This window comes from Dipodomys spectabilis, unplaced genomic scaffold (assembly GCF_019054845.1).
Source record: "Dipodomys spectabilis isolate Male_0828 unplaced genomic scaffold, ASM1905484v1 ptg000322l, whole genome shotgun sequence".
Taxonomy (NCBI): Eukaryota; Metazoa; Chordata; class Mammalia; order Rodentia; family Heteromyidae; genus Dipodomys; species Dipodomys spectabilis.
This window is the reverse complement of record NW_024870999.1, coordinates 943,703-965,341: the sequence shown is the minus strand read 5'-3', so window position 1 is coordinate 965,341 and position 21,639 is coordinate 943,703. Positions and strand designations below refer to the sequence as shown.

The window sequence follows — 21,639 nt, the reverse complement described above, 5'->3', positions numbered from 1 at the left end:
TTTATTCTTAAGCATCTTGGAGGAAAAAGCCTTTTGGGTGGTACTGCGTTTTGGGTTTTGTTTTCCTTTTCTTCAGGTGCTAGTCCCAGAGCTTGAATTTAGGGCCTGAGCACTCACAGCTCCATTTTCGGCTTTTTTAAGTTAATTTGAGATAAGAGTCTCACAGATTTTTTGCGTAGGATAGCTTCAAATGATGATTCTCAGTCTACTGAGTAACTAGGATTACAGATGTGAACCACCAGTGTCCAGCTTTGTGTGTGTGCTTGCATGGGACGGGGAGAGAGGAGAGAGGACCCTGGGGCTTGAACTTAGGGCCAGGGTATTAACCCTGAGCGTTTTTGCTCAAGGCTAGAACTGTGTTTTGTTTTGTTTTGATTTGGGGCTTTTTTAAAATTGAAAACAAGCATCTCACAGACTTTATTGCCCCAACTGTCTTTGACCAACAACCCTCAAATCTCAGCTTCTTTTTTGGGGCCTGGGTGCTGTCCCTAAGCTTTTCAGCTCAAGGCAATGATCTACCACTTGAGCCACAGGGCCACTTCCGGTTTTCTGAGTAGTTTATTGGATATAACTCTCATGAACGTTCCTGCCTGGGCCGGCTTTGAACTACGATCCTCAGATCTCAGCTTCCTGAGTAACTAGGATTACAGGCATGAGCCACTGGTGTCCAGGAGACTGAGATCTGAGGATTGTAGTTCAAAGCTAGCCCAGGCAGAAAAGTTTTGGTAATATTCTTTTTTTTTTTTGCCAGTCGTGGGACTTGTAGGACCTGGCACTGTCCCCGAGCTTCTTTTGCTCAAGGCTAGCACTTGAGCCACAATGCCACTTCCTGATTTTTGTGTTTATGTGGTACTGAGGAATCGAACCCAGAGCTTCATGCATGCTAGGCAAGCCCTCTATCACTAAGCCACATTCCTAGCCATGGTTATACTCTTATCTCCAATGAACTACTCAAAAAAGCAAGAAGTGGGGCTGTGGCTCAAGTGGTAGAGTACTTACCTTGAGTGAAAGAAGCTCAGGGATCAACAGGCCAAGTTCAAGTCTCAGGACCGGCAAAAAAAAAAAAAAAAAAAAAGTTTAAGGATTAAAAGACAAAGCCAGGCGCCGATAGCTCATGCCTGTAATCCTAGCTATTCAGGAGGCTGAAATCTGAGGATTGCGGTTCACAGCCAGCCCAGGCAAGAAAGTCTGTGAGACTCTTATCTCCAATAAACCACTAGTAAACCAGAAGTGGCAATGTGGCTCAAGTGGTAGAGTGCTCACCTTGAGCTGAAGAGCTAAGGGACAGTGCCCAGGCCCAGAGTTCAAGCCTCACGACTGACAAAAAAAAAAAAAAAAGATTAAAAGACAATGATTAAACAAATTATGAATTGAAGAAATCTCAATAGTGGCACACAAATGACTCAAGTTTAGGAATACAGACATCTGCCAGCTAGCAGCCTGCCAAATGAGGGAGATGAGGGGGAACTGTCTCAGAGCTCTGGGAAAGAAGTACTGACTGCTTAGAAGCAGACCCTGAGGTCAGAAACATTGCTGGAAATGAGCCTGTTATATCTACAATCTCCTCGATAAACCTGACATCTGTCAAGATTGAGATGAGGCCTGGAGCTCCAGGAAGTGTGCTTTTATCGACTGATCATGAAGGCTGGATTGAGGGACAAAGCCAAGGACAGGCACAAGGGTCTCACCTCAGCAGGCTGGCACTGCCAGAGCACTCTAAAGGGACTTCTGTCCATCCCTGGCCACTGGGAAGAGAAACGCCCTTTGAAGGGTCAGAAAGGAAGCTTTTTTTGGGGGGGGACGGTCCGGTCTTGGGGTCTGAACTCTGGGCCTGGGCGCTGTCCCTCAGCTCTTCAGCTCAAGTCTAGCGCTCTACTACTTGAGCCACAGCGCCACTTCTGGCATTTTTCTTTTTGCTTATGTGGTGCTGAGGAATTGAACCCAGGGCCTCAGGCATACAAGGCAAGCGCTCTACCACTGAGCCACCTTCCCAGCCCAGAAACGAAGCTTTTGCTGTGGCCTTTAAAGAATGCAATAAATTGCCAGATGACAGTGGTTCATGCCTGTAATCCTAGCTACTCAGGAGGCTGAGATCTGAGAACCTCTGTTTAAAGCCAACCTGGGCAGGAAAGCCTGTGAGACTATCTCCAATTAATTATCAGAAAAAGCCAGAGTGGCTCAAGTGAGCCAGGTGCTGGTGGCTCACATCTTTAATCCTAGCTACTAAAAGGCTGAGATCTGAGGATCGCAGCTCAAAGCCAGCCCAGGCAGGAAAGTCCATGAGACTCTTCAATTAACCACCAGAAAATCAGAAGTGGTGCTATGCTCAAGTGGTAGAACACTCACCTTGAACTGAAGAACTCAGGGACAGTGCCCAGGCCCTCAGTTCAAGCTCCAATACTGGCACAACACACAAAAAATATCACATGTGACTAAAATCACTTAGTGCTGGAAACCAACTTATAAAATCATCTCTTTTGACTCTATGCCACTTGTCTCCATGGTGTCCCTTCAGCTCTCCACCAAAGCTGAATTGGTTTGTTGGTATTGTTTTTGTTCTTTATTTCCTCTCTGGCCTGTTTCCTAACAGTATGAAGTGTATTTGTGGGCTGAGGGCCTTTGTAATAATCGGCTGCCTGCAGACTGCTAGTGCTCTAATAAAGACTCCAAGATTCAACCTCCCTGATAATTTACCTTACAACAAACAATACCAACTTTACTTGTAGACATACTCATACCATCTGCTATATACTGAACCTTCTGGAGTTTGTCAAAATCTGTATGGAACATACACACACACACACACACACAGAAAAAAATCTTCTCTTTGCTTAAAGAGTAGACTAGGGTTTCTGAGGGGACTAACAAGAACCCCTCCAGAGCAGAGTGGGTCATTAGGCACCATCTCTCTTCTGCTCGGGCAGCAGGAAGCAGCACCCTTCACACTCCTGGGGCGGGAGCAGCAAGTGGGCAGGGCCACACTCCTAGGGCTAGAACCCACTTCCTACTTTACCACAGCAGTGCAGGAGGAGTTTGCACGGGGTCTGGGCCTCCCCTGGCCTTCGCTCCGCTCCCTAAGGTCTGGTGTACAGAAAGGTTGGGCCACCCTGGTCTGAGGATGGAGGGCGAGGAAGGTCCTGAGTATGGCAAGCCTGACTTTGTGCTCTTGGATCAAGTGACCATGGAGGATTTTATGAAGAACCTGCGGCTCAGGTATATGTAGGGCTGGGATTTGGGACTCCTTTCTTTCCTAATCACCCCCTCCCCTCACAAACCTGAGGGTAACCTGAGAGGCACTTTGTTCCCCATCAGCAGAGAGAGGAACAGAGCCAGGTAGGCTGAAATGAACCTCGAAGCATGTTCCAGAGAGATGCCAGAGAGCTGGTGGCTGCCCACAAAGTGACTGCCGTCAGGTCTCAGCTGCCCCATCTCGCTCCCTAACATGACTCCTGTGCTCTGTCACCTCTTATTTAACAAGGCCATCACATGAGCCCCCTAGGACCGACAGGCAAAGACATTGGACAGGAGCTGTGCCCTTTCCAACTCCTGACCTGCTGATTCTTTCTCTCTGAATCTTATATAGGGTCTTGGGGATCCCAACATGAAGTGGGCAGGTTCCACTTGGGATCCAAACCATCTCACCTATTGAGATCATGCTCCAGGGATGAGACACAGAGTGTAGGTGACATAGGAGCCCATTTGGTATGGAGGAGGACAGAACAGAAGAGCACAGGAGTAGGGGGCATGGCACACCGGTGGCCTTGTGTGTGGCTGGGTCTCATGCCTGCCCCCTAGAGAGGTCTACTATATGTCAGGAGAGCATAGAGACCAGGAGTCCCCCCAAGCATAGAGGCCAGGAGCCTGGTCCTGACCCAAGGAGAGGGTGAGGCAGTACATAGCTTAGATCTCTGTGTGCTTTGTGTGCACCTTGAACACTGAGTCTAGAGAGGAAATTGACTAGCCACTAGCCACACAGCATGGAGAAGGGTGTGAGCTGAGCCTTGTGAGGTGCCTGGTGAGGCCACAGAGGAAGAGGAACCCCGGACAGAGCTGCCTGGTGATGGGTGGGTCCTACACACCAAAAGCAGTTGGGGCCATGGAGCAAATTCTTGGGGCCAAGGGGCAAGTTCTTGGAGCCAGTTCTCCCAGGGGTAGAAAGATTTAGAGAGGTACAGACTCCAACTGGTGACTTGGTTTGTGAAGGTTAAAGAAATGTGAAGGTATATTGGAAGAGGGGTGTCAGCCAGGACTGGGGATACAATGACAACAGACCACAGGCACCATACTGCCCCTCCCTGATGTCTGGGTGGGGCAGGGCGGGTCCCCTTCCCTGTTAGGTTCCGGCCTAGGCCCCAACACAGGAAACAGTCAAGTCTGCTCCTCCTTTCTCTCAGATCCCCTATCAACCACCCTGCCCGGCAAGGTCCACACAGGAGCTAGCCCTGAGCCTGCTGGGTACATGAATGGGGGATTGTGATCGCTGGGGCCTCTGTACCCCGTAGACAGCATGTAGAACCCACGCTCTAGGCTGTGGCTCAGCTCACCAGGATGGCACCACGGATTCCCTTCTCCCTTCTGTGTGCCAAGCCATTTTTGGTAGGGGCACTGGTTGACTGGGGCTGCTTACACACGAATGCTGAGGTCTTGCTCTGCTGTACCCAGATTTGAGACAGGCCGTATCTACACCTACATTGGGGAAGTGCTGGTTTCTGTGAACCCCTACCAGGAGCTGCCCCTATATGGACCCGAGGCCATCGCCAGATACCAAGGCCGGGAGCTCTATGAGCGGCCACCTCACCTCTATGCTGTGGCCAATGCTGCCTATAAGGCAATGAAACGCAGATCCAGAGACACCTGCATCGTCATCTCAGGTACCTGTCCCAGTGGCCCAGGCACCTGAGCCACCCCCTGGTTTATAAATGACAGGGGGTGGGTTGCTTAGAGCATCTCCCATTACCTGGGATGGATATGGACAGAACAGGGAAGTAGGCGAAGAGGCACAACATTGTTGATTCTTCTACCTTCTGTCTTCTTGGCAGGGGAGAGTGGGGCAGGGAAGACAGAAGCCAGCAAACACATCATGCAGTACATTGCTGCAGTCACCAACCCAAGTCAGAGGGCTGAAGTGGAAAGGTAAGCATCTCTGGGCCCTAGCAGAGTCAAGACTTCTGTGCTAGGGGAAAGGCCTGGCACTAAGAAGCAAGAGATGTGAGCCAGAGCCCAGATTAGGCCCAAGTTCAGTCAAGGTTGCAGAGAGGTAAGAGACAGTTGGGCATGCCTAGGATCTCTCAAATGAGGGAAACGAAAGCTGTCAGCTGTGGAAAGATTGTCACCAATGGGTGGGGTTATAGAAACTGGAAATGGCTGACAGGGCAGAGTCATCCCTGGGAGTCCAAGAAAGACTGTAGGAATTTGGTAGCCTGACTAGAATAGTAGAACATGCTGGCAGGCATGTGGGTTACAGCTGGCTCAGACCTAAGAAGGGCTGGCCTACCCACACCTCTACCTCTCCTCCAGGCCTTGCAGAAGGGGCTTTCTGTGTCTGGGCCTGACTCTTCCTGGGTGGGGTGGTGGGTGCTAATGAGGTCAGTTCCTAGGCACACGTGGCCAGCATTGCCATCTACACTATAGCCTGAAGTGCACTGAATAGTAGTCAGATCACTTTGTCTTCACCTCCCCTAGGCTGCAGCTGAGGGGAGAGAGCACAAAAAAGCAAAGAATAGGCTTGGCACCAGTGGCTCACGCCTTTTAATCCTAGCTACTCAGGTGGCTGAGATCTGAGGATTGAAGCCAGCCCTAGCAGGAAAGTCCATGAGACCCTTATCTTTAACCACCAAAAAGCTGGAAGTGGAGCTATGACTCAAGTGGTAGATCACTAGCCTTGAGCAACATAGCTTGGGGACAGCATCCAGGCCCTGAGTTCAAGGCCCACAACTGCCAAAAAAAAATGAAGAAGGGAAGAATAACATTTTCTGGATGACTGGTCTGGACTTAGAGCTACACAGACCATGTACAACAGCAGCAAGTCAGTCAGGTGCATGCCCAGAGACACTGGGCAAGGTGGGACCTGGGGATCTCTACTCCCTCCCAGTCAGTTTCCTGAGATGCTGTGGTTAACGTGGGGGAGACTCAGGCAGGTCACTGTTCTACAGCTAGGCATCTTTATCTTCAGTCCTAGCCCCTCTGTCCACAGGGTCAAGGATGTGCTGCTGAAGTCCACCTGTATACTGGAGGCTTTTGGAAATGCCCGCACCAATCGCAACCACAACTCTAGCCGTTTCGGCAAGTACATGGACATCAACTTCAACTTTAAGGGAGATCCTGTGGGAGGACACATCCACAGCTACCTCCTGGAGAAGGTGGGCCAGTGGGCCGACACACCCTTTCCTTCCAAGGTCTCAGGCCTTAGGGTCTGAGTGTGATATGAAGTTGGAAAAGCTGCGCTGTCTCTGTGGTCCTTCTCTTGGTATCCTCCCAGGCTAGATACTCTAATCTCCACCCTTTCCTGTATCTGAGAGCTGAGAACACTCAAATGGTGTCAGGGGGTGGGGAGGTGGGGTGGGGGGGCTGACCATTCCCAGGCTGAAATCCAGCTGCTCCTCTCCCTCAGTCTAGAGTCCTCAAACAGCATGTTGGAGAAAGGAATTTCCATGCTTTTTACCAGGTGAGCCTCTGTGGCTGGGGCGGGGCTGGAGGGAGGGGAGCAAAGAAGAGAGGGGAATGAGGAGGTCAGCAAACTGGGCCCACCTTCTATAACCTTGCTACTATGCTCTGTTCTACCTACCCCAGCCATTACCCTCACTCCTCACCACACCCAGATGCCCGCCCCGTCCTCACCCAGATGGGAGCTTCTTCTTTTTTTTTTTTTTGCCGGTTGTAGAGCCTGAACTCTGGGCCTGGGCGCTGTCCCTCAGCTCTTCAGCTCAAGGCTAGCACTCTACCACTAGAGTCACAGCGCCATTTCTGGCTTTTTCTGCTTGTGGTGCTGAGGAATTGAACCCAGGGCCTCATGCATGCGAGGCACTCTACCACTGAGCCACCTTCCCAGCCCTCATGATGGGAGCTTCTAAGCAGGGTATCCCCAACATCTGAGACTCTCAGATGTGAGAATACCCTGGGGCTGTGGGCAGTGTCTCTATGGGCTCTGAGCTATACCTTCTTCCCCACTGTACTAACTTCCTCTGCCATCTCTTGGTTCCAGATTGGGAGGTAGGATGTGTCCTTGTATAATCTGTGCCTCTGGGAAGGGTAGGATGGGAAAAGAGTCCTTGGAGATGAGTGACTTAACTAAGGGATCTTTGTGTCTGCAGTTGCTCAGGGGCAGTGAAGACCAGGAGCTGCAAGCACTCCACCTGGAAAGAAACCCTGCTCTGTATAATTTTACACGCCAGGGAGCTGGTCTCAGCATGGGTGCTCACAATGTAAGGGCGAGGGTTTAAACAAGGTTGGGCCCTGGGTCCTAGGAATGGGGGGGCAAGAAATAGGTGGTGATGGATTTAAACCAGGGGGGTTGTCAACAGCTCAGGTTAATGTGGAGGGCAGAGGACAAACAGCTCAGGGAGGAGATAAGTTGTAGGCTCCTAGGTGCCTGGGATGGAAGACTCAGAGGTCCAGAGAAGGCAGATGCCCTGGACCCCACATTGGCCTGAGCGGTTAAACTCTTACTCCAGGGTCTGGACAGTGATGAGAAGAGCCATCGGGCAGTGACTGAGGCCATGAGAGTCATTGGTTTTAGTCCTGAGGAGGTGGAATCCATCCATCGCATCCTGGCTGCCATATTGCACCTGGTGAGCTTGGCTAAGAGGACCACAGGAGTGTCCCTCCAGGAGCCATGAGAGGCAAAGAAGGCACTCCTGAGATATCCCAGTGAAGTTGTTGAGCTGACCCCTTTTCTGCTGAGAGCTGAAAACACTCCTATGGGGTCCGGCTGAGGGCTAGTGATAAGATCAGTGGGTGTCTGGGTAGAAACCACGTTCCTACTGCACCATGAGTGACAACATAGCAAGAAGCAAGCATTGAGCATGCTGCCTCTTAGGGCTATTGTTGATGGGCTCATCCTCTCTTCTCTGTGAGAGACGCAGGGAGCAAATCTCAGAGTGAGAGACCTTACTTATGAATCTAGAATGCTCTGCTGTGTCTATGGCCTGCAGTGCCCAGCTGGTCATAATATCTAAGTAGGACCTGGGTCCCCCACATCCACATTCCATGACTCCCATCCTTCTCCCCACTCAAAAGTGTCTGGGCTCCTTGGTGCCTGGACTGTTCATGATCCTTTCATTGACAGGGAAACATCGAGTTTGTGGAAACAGCAGAAGATGGGCTGCAAAAGGGAGGCTTAGCAGTGACCGAGGAGGCTCTGGTGGGCCACGTGGCCAAGCTGACAGCCACACCCCAAGACCTCGTGCTCCGTTCCCTGCTGGCTCGGACAGTGGCTTCTGGAGGCCGGGAGCTCATAGAGAAGGGCCATACTGTGGCTGAGGCCAGCTACGCCAGAGACGCCTGTGCCAAGGTAACAACACCCCCCCTGCCCTCCCCCCCCCCGTTCCCCCCTCCTCTTCCCTCCCCCTCCCTCGCCACTGAGGTGGTTGGCAGGGAATCTCAGAGGCCAGATCGGTGGCAGTAAGAAATAGTGTGCTCCATACCAGGCGGTGTACCAGCGGCTATTTGAATGGGTGGTGAACAGGATCAATGGCATCATGGAAGCTCGTGGTCGAGACCCTCGACGTGACGGCAAGGACACTGTCATTGGGGTACTAGACATCTACGGCTTTGAGGTGTTTCCTGTCAACAGGTAGGCAGCCCAGTCAATGGCACCCCCTTCTAGTTCCCCAACCACTGCAATCCAGAGAGCTGTGGCCGAGAGGCAGGACTGTCTAGATTCTCCTGCTGGTCCCTGGGCCCAAAGACTCATGCCTTCTAAATGTGGCTTGGCTGTGCCCTGAGGCAAGAGTGTCTTTAGGAAAGGCAGGCTTTGGAGCTTCACTTTGGCTGTTTAATTCCCAAGTCTATTCCAGAATGGGCATGGGGCATAGGTAGGGGCAGAATGAAGCCAGTTGGTCCAGCACAGCCCAGGAGATGTTGGGGGGAGGGCTGGCCATCCATCCCACCTATCCTTGGGAATAAAGCCTTGTCTCATAGCTTCGAGCAGTTCTGTATCAACTATTGCAATGAGAAACTCCAGCAGCTGTTCATCCAGCTCATCCTGAAGCAGGAACAGGAGGAGTATGAGCGCGAGGGCATCAGCTGGCAGAGTGTGAGCACCGATGCTGGGCTGGGGCGAGGGCTGGGTGGAGGAAGATGACCAGCAGCCTCCTGGGCCTAATGCAAGCAAATAAAGGGGAAGTGGCTAGCTAGTGAGAGAGCTTTGGGAAACATTTGACTGCCTGCCTCTGTTCCAGGTGGAATACTTCAACAACGCTGCCATAGTGGAGCTGGTGGAGCGGCCCCACCGGGGCATCCTGGCCGTGCTAGACGAGGCCTGTAGCACCGCAGGGCCCATCACCGACCATATCTTCCTGCAGACCCTGGACACACACCACCGCTACCACCCTCACTACTGCAGCCGCCAGGTGCTCCAGCTGACCCTGTGTCAGGACCCAGGCTGGTGGGACATACTCAGAGGTGTCTTCAAGCTGTGTGTGCCTCTTGAGGCCTGGGCATAACCCAGTGATGCCATTGTGGCAATCGCTCTACCCAGGCAGGAGGGTTGTGGGATTGTCCCCTCATGCAGACCCCAGACCTGCCTCTGTCTTCTATGCCTTGACCTCAGCTTGTGCCCTAGCTATGTCCCACTGACAAGACCATGGAGTTTGGACGAGACTTCCGGATCAAGCACTATGCAGGGGATGTCACGTAAGTGCCTCTCCGACTATTTATCTCTCTTGCATGTGGCTCAAAGCAGGAGTGTTCTGGGGAAATGGCCAGGTTCTCCATCCTTCACTAGAGGGCAGGATCAGAGGCTCTTTTAATTTTATTCTAGTATTATGGCTTGAACTCTGGGCCTGCAGTACAAGAGTGCGGTCCCTTAGCTTTTTTGCTCAAGGCTGATTCTCTACTACTTGTGCCACATCTCCACTTGTAGCTTTGTTTGTTTTTGTTTTTGTTTTGTTGGTCATGAGGCTTTAATTCAGAGCTTGGGCGCTGTTCTTGAGCTTTTGTGCTCAAGACTAGCATTCTACCACTTTGAGTCACAGTACCACTTCTGGTTTAGGGGTGGTTAATTGGAGATAAAAATCTCATGAAGCTTTTCTACCCAGGCTGGCTTGGCCAGGCATGTGTTTTATGTTTGGGTATGTGTACACGTGTGCACACCAGTTACTGGGGCTTGAATTCAGGGCCTCACATATTTGTTTTTTTTGTTTTTTGTTTTGGGTCTGGTCATGGGGCCTGAACTCTGGGCCTGGGCACTGTCCCTCAGCTCTTCAGCTCAAGGCTAGCACTCTACCACTTGAGCCACAGAGCCACTTCCGGCTTTTTTTCTTTTTGCTTATGTGGTGCTGAGGAATCGAACCCAGGGCCTCAGGCATGCAAGGCAAGCGCTCTACCACTGAGCCACCTTCCCAGCCCCGGCCTCACATATTTGCTTAAGGATGGCACTCTACAACTTGAGCCATGCTTCCAGTTCTGGCTTTTGACCTATACATTGGAGATAACAGTCTCTCAGATTTGTTGGCCCAAGCTGCTTTTGAACTGTGGTCCTCAGATCTTAGTCTTATAAGGAGCTAGGATTACAGGCGTGAGCCACCAGCATCTAGAGTCTGCTTTTTTTTTTTTGGCTAGGACAGCTGTTCCTGATCCCCTTTGTGCCCAAGAATAGTGTTCTACCACTTGAGCCTCAGCTCCATTTCTGTCTTTTTCTGAGTAGTTTATTGTAGAAAAGAGTCTTTCCTGCCTGGACTGGCTTCAAACTACAATCCTCAGATCTCAACCTCCTGAGTAGCTAGGATTGCAGGTGTGAGCCACTAGCACCTAGCTAGATTCTGCATTTTTATTGTTTTTGTTTTGTTTTGTTTTGTTTTTTTGGGTCCAGTCGTGGGGCCTGAACTCTGGGCCTGGGCGCTGTCCCTCAGCTCTTCAGCTCAAGGCTAGCGCTCTACCTCTTGAGCCACAGCGCCACTTCCGGCTTTTTTCTTTTTGCTTATGTGGTGCTGAGGAATCGAACCCAGGGCCTCATGCATGCAAGGCAAGCGCTCTACCACTGAGCTACCTTCCCAGCCCCAGATTCTGCATTTTTAAACAGATTCTTTTTATTAGTATATATTAATGTACAATGGGAGTTTTATTGTGGCATTTCATGTACACAGAATACCCCAATGAATTCACTCCTTCCATTTCTGTTCTTCATTCTTCTTTTCCTCTTCCTAAAACAAGTTCAGTACGTTTTATTATTCTATTTTTATTATTTTGGTCACATTTACCATCATTCACCCTCTCTGCTGGCCATTCCCCCAGCCATTTGTACATGCACTCCAATAGAGTCTGATTGACTTTAGGAGAGAAACTTCTGTCGGAGGAAGTCAGGTGATGACAGAGAATGCATAAGTGAGGGTGAAGGAACTAAAGCACCAAGGGCAGGAGGGAGGAAGAGATTGATCTATGAAACCAGAGTCAGGTGGGAGAAAGTGGGGACCTTCCTAGAGACAATCAGTGTTTAAGACCAGGTCACTGATCCCTTCTCTGGCCCCGGCCTTGGGCAGGTACTCCGTGGAGGGCTTCATTGACAAGAACAGAGACTTTCTTTTTCAGGACTTCAAGCGGCTATTCTACAACAGGTGGGCCTGGCTGGATGGGTGTGGGTGCCAGAGGGCCAGGGCTCAAGGCCTTCTGGGAATCTAGCCCTATTTGCCTGGTAGACAGCCCAAGACACAAGGCTAAAGCTACATAGCTCCTGGGGCCCCACTGGGGTAGGCAGGCTACACCACAAGGGCAGCTGGGTATGCAGCCTGTGTTTGCAGCATGGATTCCACTTTGCGGGCCATGTGGCCAGATGGACAGCAGGATATCACAGAGGTGACCAAGCGCCCCCTGACAGCCGGCACACTCTTCAAAAACTCCATGGTGGCCCTGGTGGAAAACTTGGCTTCTAAGGTATGTCTCACTCCCCTGACATTCCAGAACCTACTCTTTGTGCCCCATGTAGGGCTCATAGTAAGACATACTTGTCCTGTATGCCTGACTCCGTCTGCCTCAGTGGGGACGCCATCTACTGCAGAGGTTTTTTTTTTTGTGGGGGATCAGTGGCCAGGCTTGATCAGTCAAGGAGCACAGGATTCAACCCAGCCTTCCCTGGCTCCCTACGTCTCAGGTGAGAAAGGACTGGAGAAACTGCTGGGTGCTTAAATTGGCCTGGTTCAGCTCCAGCTGAGAGCAGGGCAGATGGAGCCAGGAAACTGGCAGTAGCTTTCTGGGAGAGCTTCATGCCCAAAGTCAAAGGGGAATTTGAGGTCACACATCAGGGTGTTGTTGTTTTTTGTTGTTGTTGTTTGTCTTTTGTCGGTCTTGGGGCTTGAACTCTGGGTCTGGGCGCTGTCCCTCAGCTCTTCAGCTCAAGACAAGTGCTCTACCACTTGAGCCACAGTGCCACTTCCGGTTTTCTGAGTGGTTTATTGGAGATTAGAGTCTCATGGACTTGCCTGCGCGGGCTGGCTTTGAACCCATAATCCTTAGATCTCAGTCTCCTGAGTAGCTAGAATTACAACGTGAGCCACGGGTGCCTGGCTAGCAGGGTGGGTTTAACAACAGAGTTGGCAGTTTCTCTCAGAAGAGAGAGAAAGAGAAAAAGAAAGGTGTCCCTGGGTACTGGCAGCTTATATCTATAATTCTAATTCCTCAGGAGGCTGAGATCTGAGGATCATGGTTTGAATCCAGCCTAGACAAGAAAGTCCATAAGACTCTTATCTCCATTTAATCAACAAAAAGCCAGAAGTGGAGCTATAGCTCAAGTGGTAGAGTGCTAGCCTTGAATGAAAAACCTCAGTCCCAGGTCCTGAGTTCAAACCTCAGTGCCAGCATAAGCAGGGGTGTGGGGTGTGGGACAGAAGGGGAGGCCTGCCCCCGCTCTCCTGGACTGGAACCTGAATTGAGCCTCCAGAGTCTTTATCTGCCATAATTTCCTTTGGCCCAGCTCTCACAGTATAGATGCTCATGGGGGTGGGAAAGCCCTCTCCAGAGCAGTATATACAGTTGCCATTGTGTTAGGCTACCATGCAACCTCTCCCCCTGCAGGAGCCCTTCTATGTCCGCTGCATCAAGCCTAATGAGGACAAGGTGGCTGGGCGGCTGGATGAGGACCACTGTCGCCACCAGGTCTCCTACCTGGGGCTGCTGGAGAATGTGAGGGTCCGTAGGGCTGGCTTCGCTTTCCGCCAGCCCTATCCTCGATTCCTGCTCAGGTATAGGCAGTGGGCCTGTCACTCTGTGGATCATGAACCCCATGTGGGGTCCAAGGGGTAGAAGCAGAGGGTCCCTCCATAGTGCTTCACACTTGGCAGCTCACACTGGAGTTGCCATGCTGCTGATCTCAACCCCAAAATGTCTGTGAGGACATGCATATGAACACATATGGGTGATGTGCATGTGGATATGTACAGCCAGGAGTGGCAGGTGTGAGGACATGCATGATAAGGGCACACGAGTGTGTGTCACGGGTGCCTCAGCATACTACTCAGAGTACTTCTTCCCCGGCCTTCTAGCACCCCTGTGGTCCCACCTGTCCTCTCAGGACAGTCGATCACTGTCCTGTCTTTGGTGACAGGTACAAGATGACCTGTGAGTACACATGGCCCAACCACCTGCTGGGTTCTGACAGGGCAGCTGTGAGCGCCCTTCTGGAGCAGCATGGGCTGCAGGGTGATGTGGCCTTTGGACATAGCAAGTTGTTCATCCGCTCACCCCGGACACTGGTTGCCCTGGAGCAGAGCCGAGCCCGCCTCATCCCCATCATCGTGCTGCTACTGCAGAAGGTGTGAGGATATGGGACTGGGGGGCGGGGGGGGCTATGGCTCCTTCCCCAGGCAGGTCCTCATAGTGTTCCTGGGGATTCAAGGTCAAGATCCTTACACTGCTCTAAGATGTATACTGATTATATAATTCTCTCTCTCTCTCTCCCCCCCCCCCCAGTACTGGGACTTGAATTCAGGGCCTGCTTGTTGTACCTTAGATTTTCACTCAAGGCTGGCATTCTACCGCTTGAGCCACAGCTCCACTTTTAGCTTTTTTTTGATGGTAGTAGTCATCGTGGGGCTTGATCTCAGGCCTGAGTTCTGTCACTGAGCTCTTTTTGCTCAAGAAGGCTAGCACGCTACCACTTTGAGCCACCACTCCACTTCTGGTTTTTGAGTGGTTATTTGGAGGTAAGAGTCTCATGAGGACATTTTTCTCCAGGCTGGCTTTAAACCATGATCCACAGATCTCAAGCTACTAAGTAGCTAGGATTGTAGGTGTGAGCTACTGGTGCCCAGCCCACTTTCAGGTTTTTTGGTGGTTAATTGGAGATAAGAGTCTTAAGGACTGGCCTGCCCAAGCTGGCTTTAAATCATGATCCTCACATCTCAGTCTCCTGAGTGGCTAGAATTACAAGCTTGAGCTACCAGCACCCAGCATATAAGTCTCTCCTTTTTGTCAGTTGTGGAACTTGAACTATGGGCCTGGGCACTGCCCCTGGAGCTCTTCAGCTCAAGGTAAGCATTCTATCACTTGAGCCACAGTGCCACTTCCAGTTTCTTGGTGGTTAATTGGAGATAAGAATCTCACCAAGCAGGGTGCTGGTGGCTCACGCCTATAATCTTCGCTACTCAGGAGCCTGAGAGCTGAGGATCACAGTTTAAAGCCAGCCCAGGCAGGAAAGTCCATGAGACTCTTATCTCCAATAAAACCACTCGGAAACTGGAAGTGGCGCTGTGGCTCAAGCAGTAGAGCCCTTGCCTTGAGTTGAAGAACACAGAACAGCACCCAAGCCCAGACAGAGTTCAAGCCCCATAACCGACCAAAAAATGAAAAAAAGAATCTCACCGACTTTCCTGCCCAGGCTGGCTTTGAACTGCAATCCTCAGATCTTAGCCTCCTGAGGCCTTGTAAGCTATCTAGTCTAGGTTCTGGGTTTGTGTGTGTGTGTGTGTGTGTGTGTGTGTGTGTTTACTTTCTTTTTTTCCCTTCCTTCCTTCTTTCCTTCCTTCCTTCTTTCCATCCTTCTGCCTCCTGCCTGCCTGCCTTCCCTCCCTTCCTTTCCTCCCTCCCTCCCTCCCTCCCTCTCTCTCTCTCTCTCTTTCTTTCTTTCTTTCATTTCTCCCCCCCTCTCTCTGGTGCTGGAACTGGAGCTTCAACACTCAGGGCCTCACACTCTCAGCTTCCTAATAGCTAGGCACTGGGAGCACCCAGCCAGTCCAGGTTTGATGAACTCATTCTAGAATATTCCCAGGACTGGTCAGGCGACCTTAGAGGTAAGAAAGTCTTCATCTGCTCCCATCTCTCCTCTCATGCACGCTGGAGGGACCTGGAGGCCTTGTAGTACCAGCTTTAAAAGCCAGGCATAGGTGACAGGCACTTTTCTGAGGGTCTGCAAAGCTTTGAGAAGGGCTTGCCTTGCCTAGCCAGCCACAGATACAACCTGGACACCACCTCTGGCTGGACATGACTCCTGGGGGATGGGTCAGCCTCCCTGCAGGCAAGCTGGAATACTCAGGAAAGACATAAGGCATAATTGGGTTAGGATACCAGGCCTGGGCTGGACCTTAAGTCATGTCCTAACCCACCAGGCATGGCGGGGCACCCTGGCCAGGTGGCGCTGTCGGCGGCTTCGAGCAGTCTACACCATCATGCGCTGGTTCCGGAGGCACAAGGTGCATGCTCACCTGGCTGAGCTGCAGCGGCGATTCCAGGCTGCACGGCAGCCCCCGCTCTATGGCCGTGACCTTGAGTGGCCACCACCCCCTGCTGTGCTGCAGCCCTTCCAGGACATCTGCCATGCACTCTTCTGCAGGTACTTATCCCACGTGCTATGTTCCATTCAGCCAGCAGCCTCTCAACATTAGAGCCTATCAGCCCAGGCACACAGGGCCTCACTGAGAGCAGGAACAGGAAGCTGAGTCATATTAACTGATTGTCACAGCCCATGGTTGGCAGTAGAGTGACTGTCCCAGCACCATTGTGGTAGACATTTGAGGGCCATGGCCATGATCTACAGCGGGGAGAATGACTAGTTAAGACTGGGAGTGGGACTGGGAATGTGGCTTAGTAGTAGGGTGTTTGCCTTATATGCATGAAGCCTTGGGTTCAGTTCCTCAATACCACATAAACAGAAAAAGCCAGAAGTGGCACTGTGGCTCAAGTGGTAGAGTACTAGCCTTGAGCAAAAGCAGCTCAGGGACAGTGCCTAGGCCCTGAGTTCAAGCCCCAGGACTGGCAAAAAAAAAAAAAAAAAAAGCAACCAAAAAAACACCTGGAAGTGGAAGACAGAGCCTTGAAGGCTGTGTAATTCTCCAAGATGAGACCTAGAGCATGTGTGCCAGAGCAGAGGGGTGCTAAGTGGTCATGGTCTAGGGACAAGCAATGGGAATGGCAGGAGAGATCAAAGGATGGCAGTAGGTAGGTCTTAGGGAGCTCAGGCTGAGGATGAGCTTTCCTGGGGGAGGGGTGGGGAAAGCATGAACGCACAAGTAAGCATCCTCTGATGGCTGCACAATTCCAGGTGGAGGGCCTGGCAGCTGGTGAAGAACATCCCCCCTTCTGACATGGCCCAGATCAAGGCCAAGGTGGCTGCTATGGGGGCCCTGCAGGGGCTGCGTCAGGACTGGGGCTGCCAGAGGGCCTGGGTTCGAGACTACCTGTCCTCTGTGAGTGCTGGGCTGTCCTGGGTGGTGGAGACGCTGTTTCTATATCCAAAATGGTGGTGTCTGGCCTGTGTCTGAGGCTTTGGCACCTGCCCTTCTCTCTAGATTTCATCCCTGTGTCTTGAGGCTTAAGGCGCCTCTCTCTCTCTCTCTCTCTCTCTCTCTCTCTCTCTCTCTCTCTCTCTCTCTCTCTCTCTCTCTCTCCCTCTCTCTCTCTCTTCTTTTCTCTTTTGTCGGTCGTGGGGCCTGAACTCTGGGCCTGGGCACTGTCCCTCAGCTCTTCAGCTCAAGGCTAGCGCTCTTCCACTTGAGCCACAGAGCCACTTCCAGCTTTTTCTGCTTACGTGATGCTGAGGAATTGAACTCAGAGCCTCAGGCATGCAAGGCAAGCACTCTACCACTGAGCCACCTTTCCAGCCTTCTTCCTTCTTTCCTTCTTTCTTTTCCTTTTTCTTTTTCTTTTTTGTTCGTTATGGGGCTTGAACTCAGGGCAGGGTGCTGTCCTTGGGCTCTTTTGCTCAAAGCCTAGTGCTCTATCACTATGAGCCACAGCTCCACTTCCAGTTTTCTGATGGTTAATTGGAGATTAGAGTCTCACAGACTTTTCTGCTCAGGCTGGCTTTGAACCATGATCCTCATGTCTCAGCCTCCTGAGTAGTTTGGGTTACAGGTGTGAGCCACCAGTGCTTTTCTTTCCTTCTTTGTTTTTTCCTTCTTTCTTTCTTTCCTTCTTTCTTTCTTTCTTTCTGGTTCATTCTTCCTGCCTTCCTTTCTTTTCCCTTTATTCCTTTTTTCCTTCTTTCTTTCTTCCTTCATTTCTTTCTCTCTATCCCTCCCTCCCTCCCTTCCTCGTTCTCTCTCTCTCTTTCTCTTTCTTTCTCCCCCCCTTTTCTTTTTTTTCATTTTCAGGCTTAAACTTAGAGCCTGGTTGCTGTCTCTTAGCTTATTCCTCATGGCTAGCACCTATCCACTCTACTCCTTAACACACAACTCCACTTCCAGATTTTTGGTGGTTAATTGGAGATAAGAGTCGCACAAAAAAAAAAAAAAAAGAGTCGCACAGATTTTCCCGCCCATGCTGACTTTGAAGCATGATCCTCAGATGCTAGCCTCCTGAGTAGGTAGAACTACAGGCATGAGCCACTGGTACCTGGTATGTTAAGGGTTTTCAGCACCCCCACCTCCAGCCTGGGTTCTGCCGAGCAGCTCCTGACCTTTCAGAATTCCATGTGCTTAGTTTCAGCCTCCCCTTCATTATTGTCAATACGGTCAGGTGCACATGTGCATAATTGTACCACCACTGTCATGGCTTCCTTAGTTCTCTCCTGGCTGCTGTGAGTTTGCTGTCCCTGGGCCTGGTCTTCAGAGGGCAGAAAGTCTAAGGGCTTTAGACTCATCCAGGGGCAGATTCTTTGTGGAGAGGCCAGGTTCCTGGCTCCTTCCTGCCTTCTGGGGGAGGTGGGGGAGTCTGTCCAGAGCTACCTACACAGTGCAGTCTGGATTTGAACAGTCATGGCCAGCTGGGTGGGTGCTGGGATGAGGAGGGCAGAGCGTAGACCTGGATGTCTAAGCAGGAGGGCTCTGTGCATGCTTCCTTCATGAAATCCAGTGCTACTTGGCACATGTACATGTCTGTGATTCTGTTTCCCCAAAGTGAAGGACAACTGTGGTGATTCCCAGGGATTTGCCCTCAGTTGCCTGTAATCCCAGGCCTCATCCTAAGCACACACACCATCCCTTCCTCTCTCCTCAGAGCACTGACAACCCCACAGCCTCAGGCCTGTTTGCTGAGCGACTCAAGGCACTTCGGGAGAAGGATGGCTTTGGGAGTGTGCTGTTTTCTAGCCACGTCCGCAAAGTTAGTACTGGGTCCAAGGGTTCATGGAGGGGATGGGTTGGAGAAGCTTAGGAGAGACCTGAAATGGCTCCAACCTAGGCCTGCTAGGCTCAAGCCTGAGATGCTAGGAACCATCCTCCTGGGCCAATTAATGAGGAGGACCCAGGGAAGGGAAGAAGTAGGGACTTCTGGGGCCAGGAGGGGGACATATCCAGCCTCACATCTGTAGGTGAACCGCTTCCACAAGAGCCGGGACCGGGCCCTCCTGCTCACAGATCGGCACCTCTATAAACTGGAGCCTAGCAAGCAGTACCGGGTGATGCGGGCCGTGACCCTGGACATGGTGAGTACTGTGGGCCAGACTGTGTGCAGAGCATTCATGAGGGGTACAGTGGACCCCTGGAGGGGAGATCTACCTCAGTCTCCTTTTCCCTGTTCATCTATGCTATCCCAGATCACCTTAAAACCCACCTGCCTAGCTGGGTGGCTCACGCCTATCATCCTAGCTACTCAGGAGGCTGAGATATGAGGATCAAGGTTCAAAGCCAGCCCAGGCAGAAAAGTTTGTGAGACTCTTATCCCCAATTAAGCAGCAAATAACTCTTAAGTGTAACTGTAACTGTGGTTCAAGTGGTAGAGTATTAGCCTTGAGCAAAAAAGCTCAGGGACAGCGCCTAGGCCCTGTGATCAAGCCCCAGGATGGACACACACACACACACACACACACACACACACACACACACAATGATGGGGCACCCTACTGAAAACCCTGCAGTGGCTTCCATTGCTGGGGATTGAAAGAGGTTCTGGACCCACCAGCTCCACAGGTTACCTTGTTCCTCCACATGTCAAATGGCCTCTCTCTCCACTTGTGCCTATTTAGCAGAGGCAATGTCCCACCTGGGCATGATTGAATACATTTGAGCCCCCTTCTCAGTGTTCAGCTACCTCACCTCCCAGGAGACCCACCTTTGCCTGGCTCTGGGGCTACTTGTCTCTTGCCTGGAAGCTATCCATTCTGCAAATTCTCCTTCCCACAGAACAATGCATAGCCTGGGGCAATGATTAAGACTGGATTACCTCTGGGTCTCTCCTGATCTGGGGAGTTCTCACACCTGTCAGAGTAGAAGGGCTTTTAACCTCATCCTGCATCATCGTGTAGTAGCCATGTGCCAGGGGGGCAAAATAGCTGTTATCAAAGTAAAATAAAACTGAAAACTCAAGCCGGGCACTGGTGGCTCACACCTACTAGCTACTCAGGAGGCTGAGATCTGAAGATTGTGGTTCAAAGCCAGACCAGGCAGAAAAGTCCATGAGACTCTTGTCTCCAATTAACCATGAGAAAACCAGAAGTGGAGCTGTGGCTCAAAGTGGCAGAGTACTAGCCTTGAGCAAAATGCTCAGCGACAGTGCCCATGCCCTGAGCTCAAGCCCTATGACTGACAAAAACAAAAACAAAACTAAAAACTTAGCTGGGCACTGGTGGCCCAAGCCTAAAATACTAGCTTCTCAGTGAAAGGCTTCCCCCCCAAAATCACTTGGACACATGTTTAGTTTAATGTCAGGAGCCTGACAGTCTGTCTCACAGTCAGAGAGCAGTAGTTAGAGGGGACTCCAACCATGGTTATCTGGGGTCAGGTTCACGTGAGCCGTGAGGGACGTGAGTGGGGGGCTCCGTTGTGGCAGGGCCAAGATTAATGATTGCAGCCACACGGGCAGGAAATTACTTCAGGGGGACTGCTGTTACCATTGATGGTTGTAGCTACACAAATAAGGTACTGCTTCAAGGGGGGAGGGTTGTTGTTACTGGTTGAAGTAACAACCTGTTTTGAAAGGCTCTGACACTCCTGTGTCAGCTAAGCACCATGCTTTAGTGCAAGGCCTAAAATGGGGGTGGGAGTGGGGTGCTTCCTGAGATAGAGGAGATCATGCTAACACTCAGTAGGCTAAGATCTGAGGATCACAATTCAAAGCCAACCCAGAAGACTCAGATCCAATTAAACAGCAAACAGCACACACACACACACACAAAAACAACAACAACAACAAAACCCAAAACCAAAGTCATAATAGCACATTGAAGTATCTATGCCTGATGTCTTACCCTATCTGGAGAGCGTTGGGTCCCTCAGACATATGCTGATTGTTGTATAGGCCAATGTGTGCCGCACATTGAAGTGCTTGGTAGCCATAGGTAAGCAATGGCTGTTATAAGGATCTAGAATTTTCCAACATGGCGGAAATTTGTATTGTTCACAGGGATGATTGGGAAGGCAGGGATAGTGGAGAGGGTGGCTGAATGTTGGAGCAGATCTACTGCCAAAGGCAGAGCAGCCAAATGGAAGCCAGGAATGTCTTCCTGGGGAGGGCTGGGGTGCAGAGTCTGCACCTTCCATGCCCCTGATGCCAAGTTTTTTGCCCAGGTGACAGGGCTGAGTGTGACCAGCGGACAGGACCAGCTGGTGGTGCTGCATGCGCGGGGCCAGGACGACCTTGTGGTGTGCCTGCACCGATCCCGGCCGCCACTGGACAATCGCATTGGGGAGCTGGTGGGCATACTGGCTTCACACTTGCAAGCGTAAGTCTGGGACTGGTAAGGGATGTGTGGAAGCAGAGCTTTGCCACCCTAACCCTCTACTTTTCCTGCTCCAGAGAGGGCCGAGCTCTGGAGGTCCGTGTCTCCGACTGCATCCCACTGAGCCATCGGGGCACTCAGCACCATGTCTCTGTGCAACCCAGGCCAGAGCAGTCTGAGCCAGATTTCTGCTGCAGCCGTAGTACCTTCACTCTCCTGTGGCCAAGTCGCTAAACCAACCTAAGCCAAGCTGGCCTGGCCTCCCTGCAGCTCATTACCCTGGCTCTGGACCTGCCTGGAGCCCCACACAATAAAAAATGCTCTGTCTATGCCTGGTGTCCTACCCCTTCTAGACGGAAGCACACATCCTCAGACATGTGTTGGCTGTTGAATAGGCCAAT

At 51.4% G+C, this 21,639-nt stretch overlaps 1 protein-coding gene across 1 annotated transcript; it reads left to right on the top strand.

The window, feature by feature from the left end:
- Positions 1-3,034: 3,034 nt before the first annotated feature.
- On the top strand, positions 3,035-21,569 carry Myo1g (myosin IG). Its single transcript, XM_042702380.1, has 22 exons — positions 3,035-3,213; positions 4,663-4,871; positions 5,040-5,133; positions 6,194-6,359; positions 6,611-6,664; positions 7,311-7,421; positions 7,671-7,787; positions 8,285-8,509; positions 8,646-8,791; positions 9,139-9,253; positions 9,399-9,569; positions 9,782-9,852; positions 11,697-11,771; positions 11,955-12,087; positions 13,225-13,391; positions 13,754-13,961; positions 15,753-15,976; positions 16,685-16,829; positions 18,580-18,684; positions 18,893-19,006; positions 21,087-21,241; positions 21,316-21,569. The coding sequence occupies exons 1-22, from the start codon at positions 3,119-3,121 to the stop codon at positions 21,470-21,472; spliced, it is 3,057 nt and encodes a 1,018-aa protein (XP_042558314.1). The 5' UTR covers positions 3,035-3,118; the 3' UTR covers positions 21,473-21,569.
- The last annotated feature ends 70 nt before the right edge of the window (positions 21,570-21,639 follow it).

Bases quoted from the DNA above. Each gene is read 5' to 3' on its own strand.
- Myo1g (XM_042702380.1), top strand. From the start codon at position 3,119: ATGGAGGGCGAGGAAGGTCCTGAGTATGGCAAGCCTGACTTTGTGCTC. The intron at 8,792-9,138 runs GTAGGCAGCCCA...CTTGTCTCATAG, and splicing joins GAGGTGTTTCCTGTCAACAG to CTTCGAGCAGTTCTGTATCA. The intron at 19,007-21,086 runs GTGAGTACTGTG...TTTTTTGCCCAG, and splicing joins GGGCCGTGACCCTGGACATG to GTGACAGGGCTGAGTGTGAC.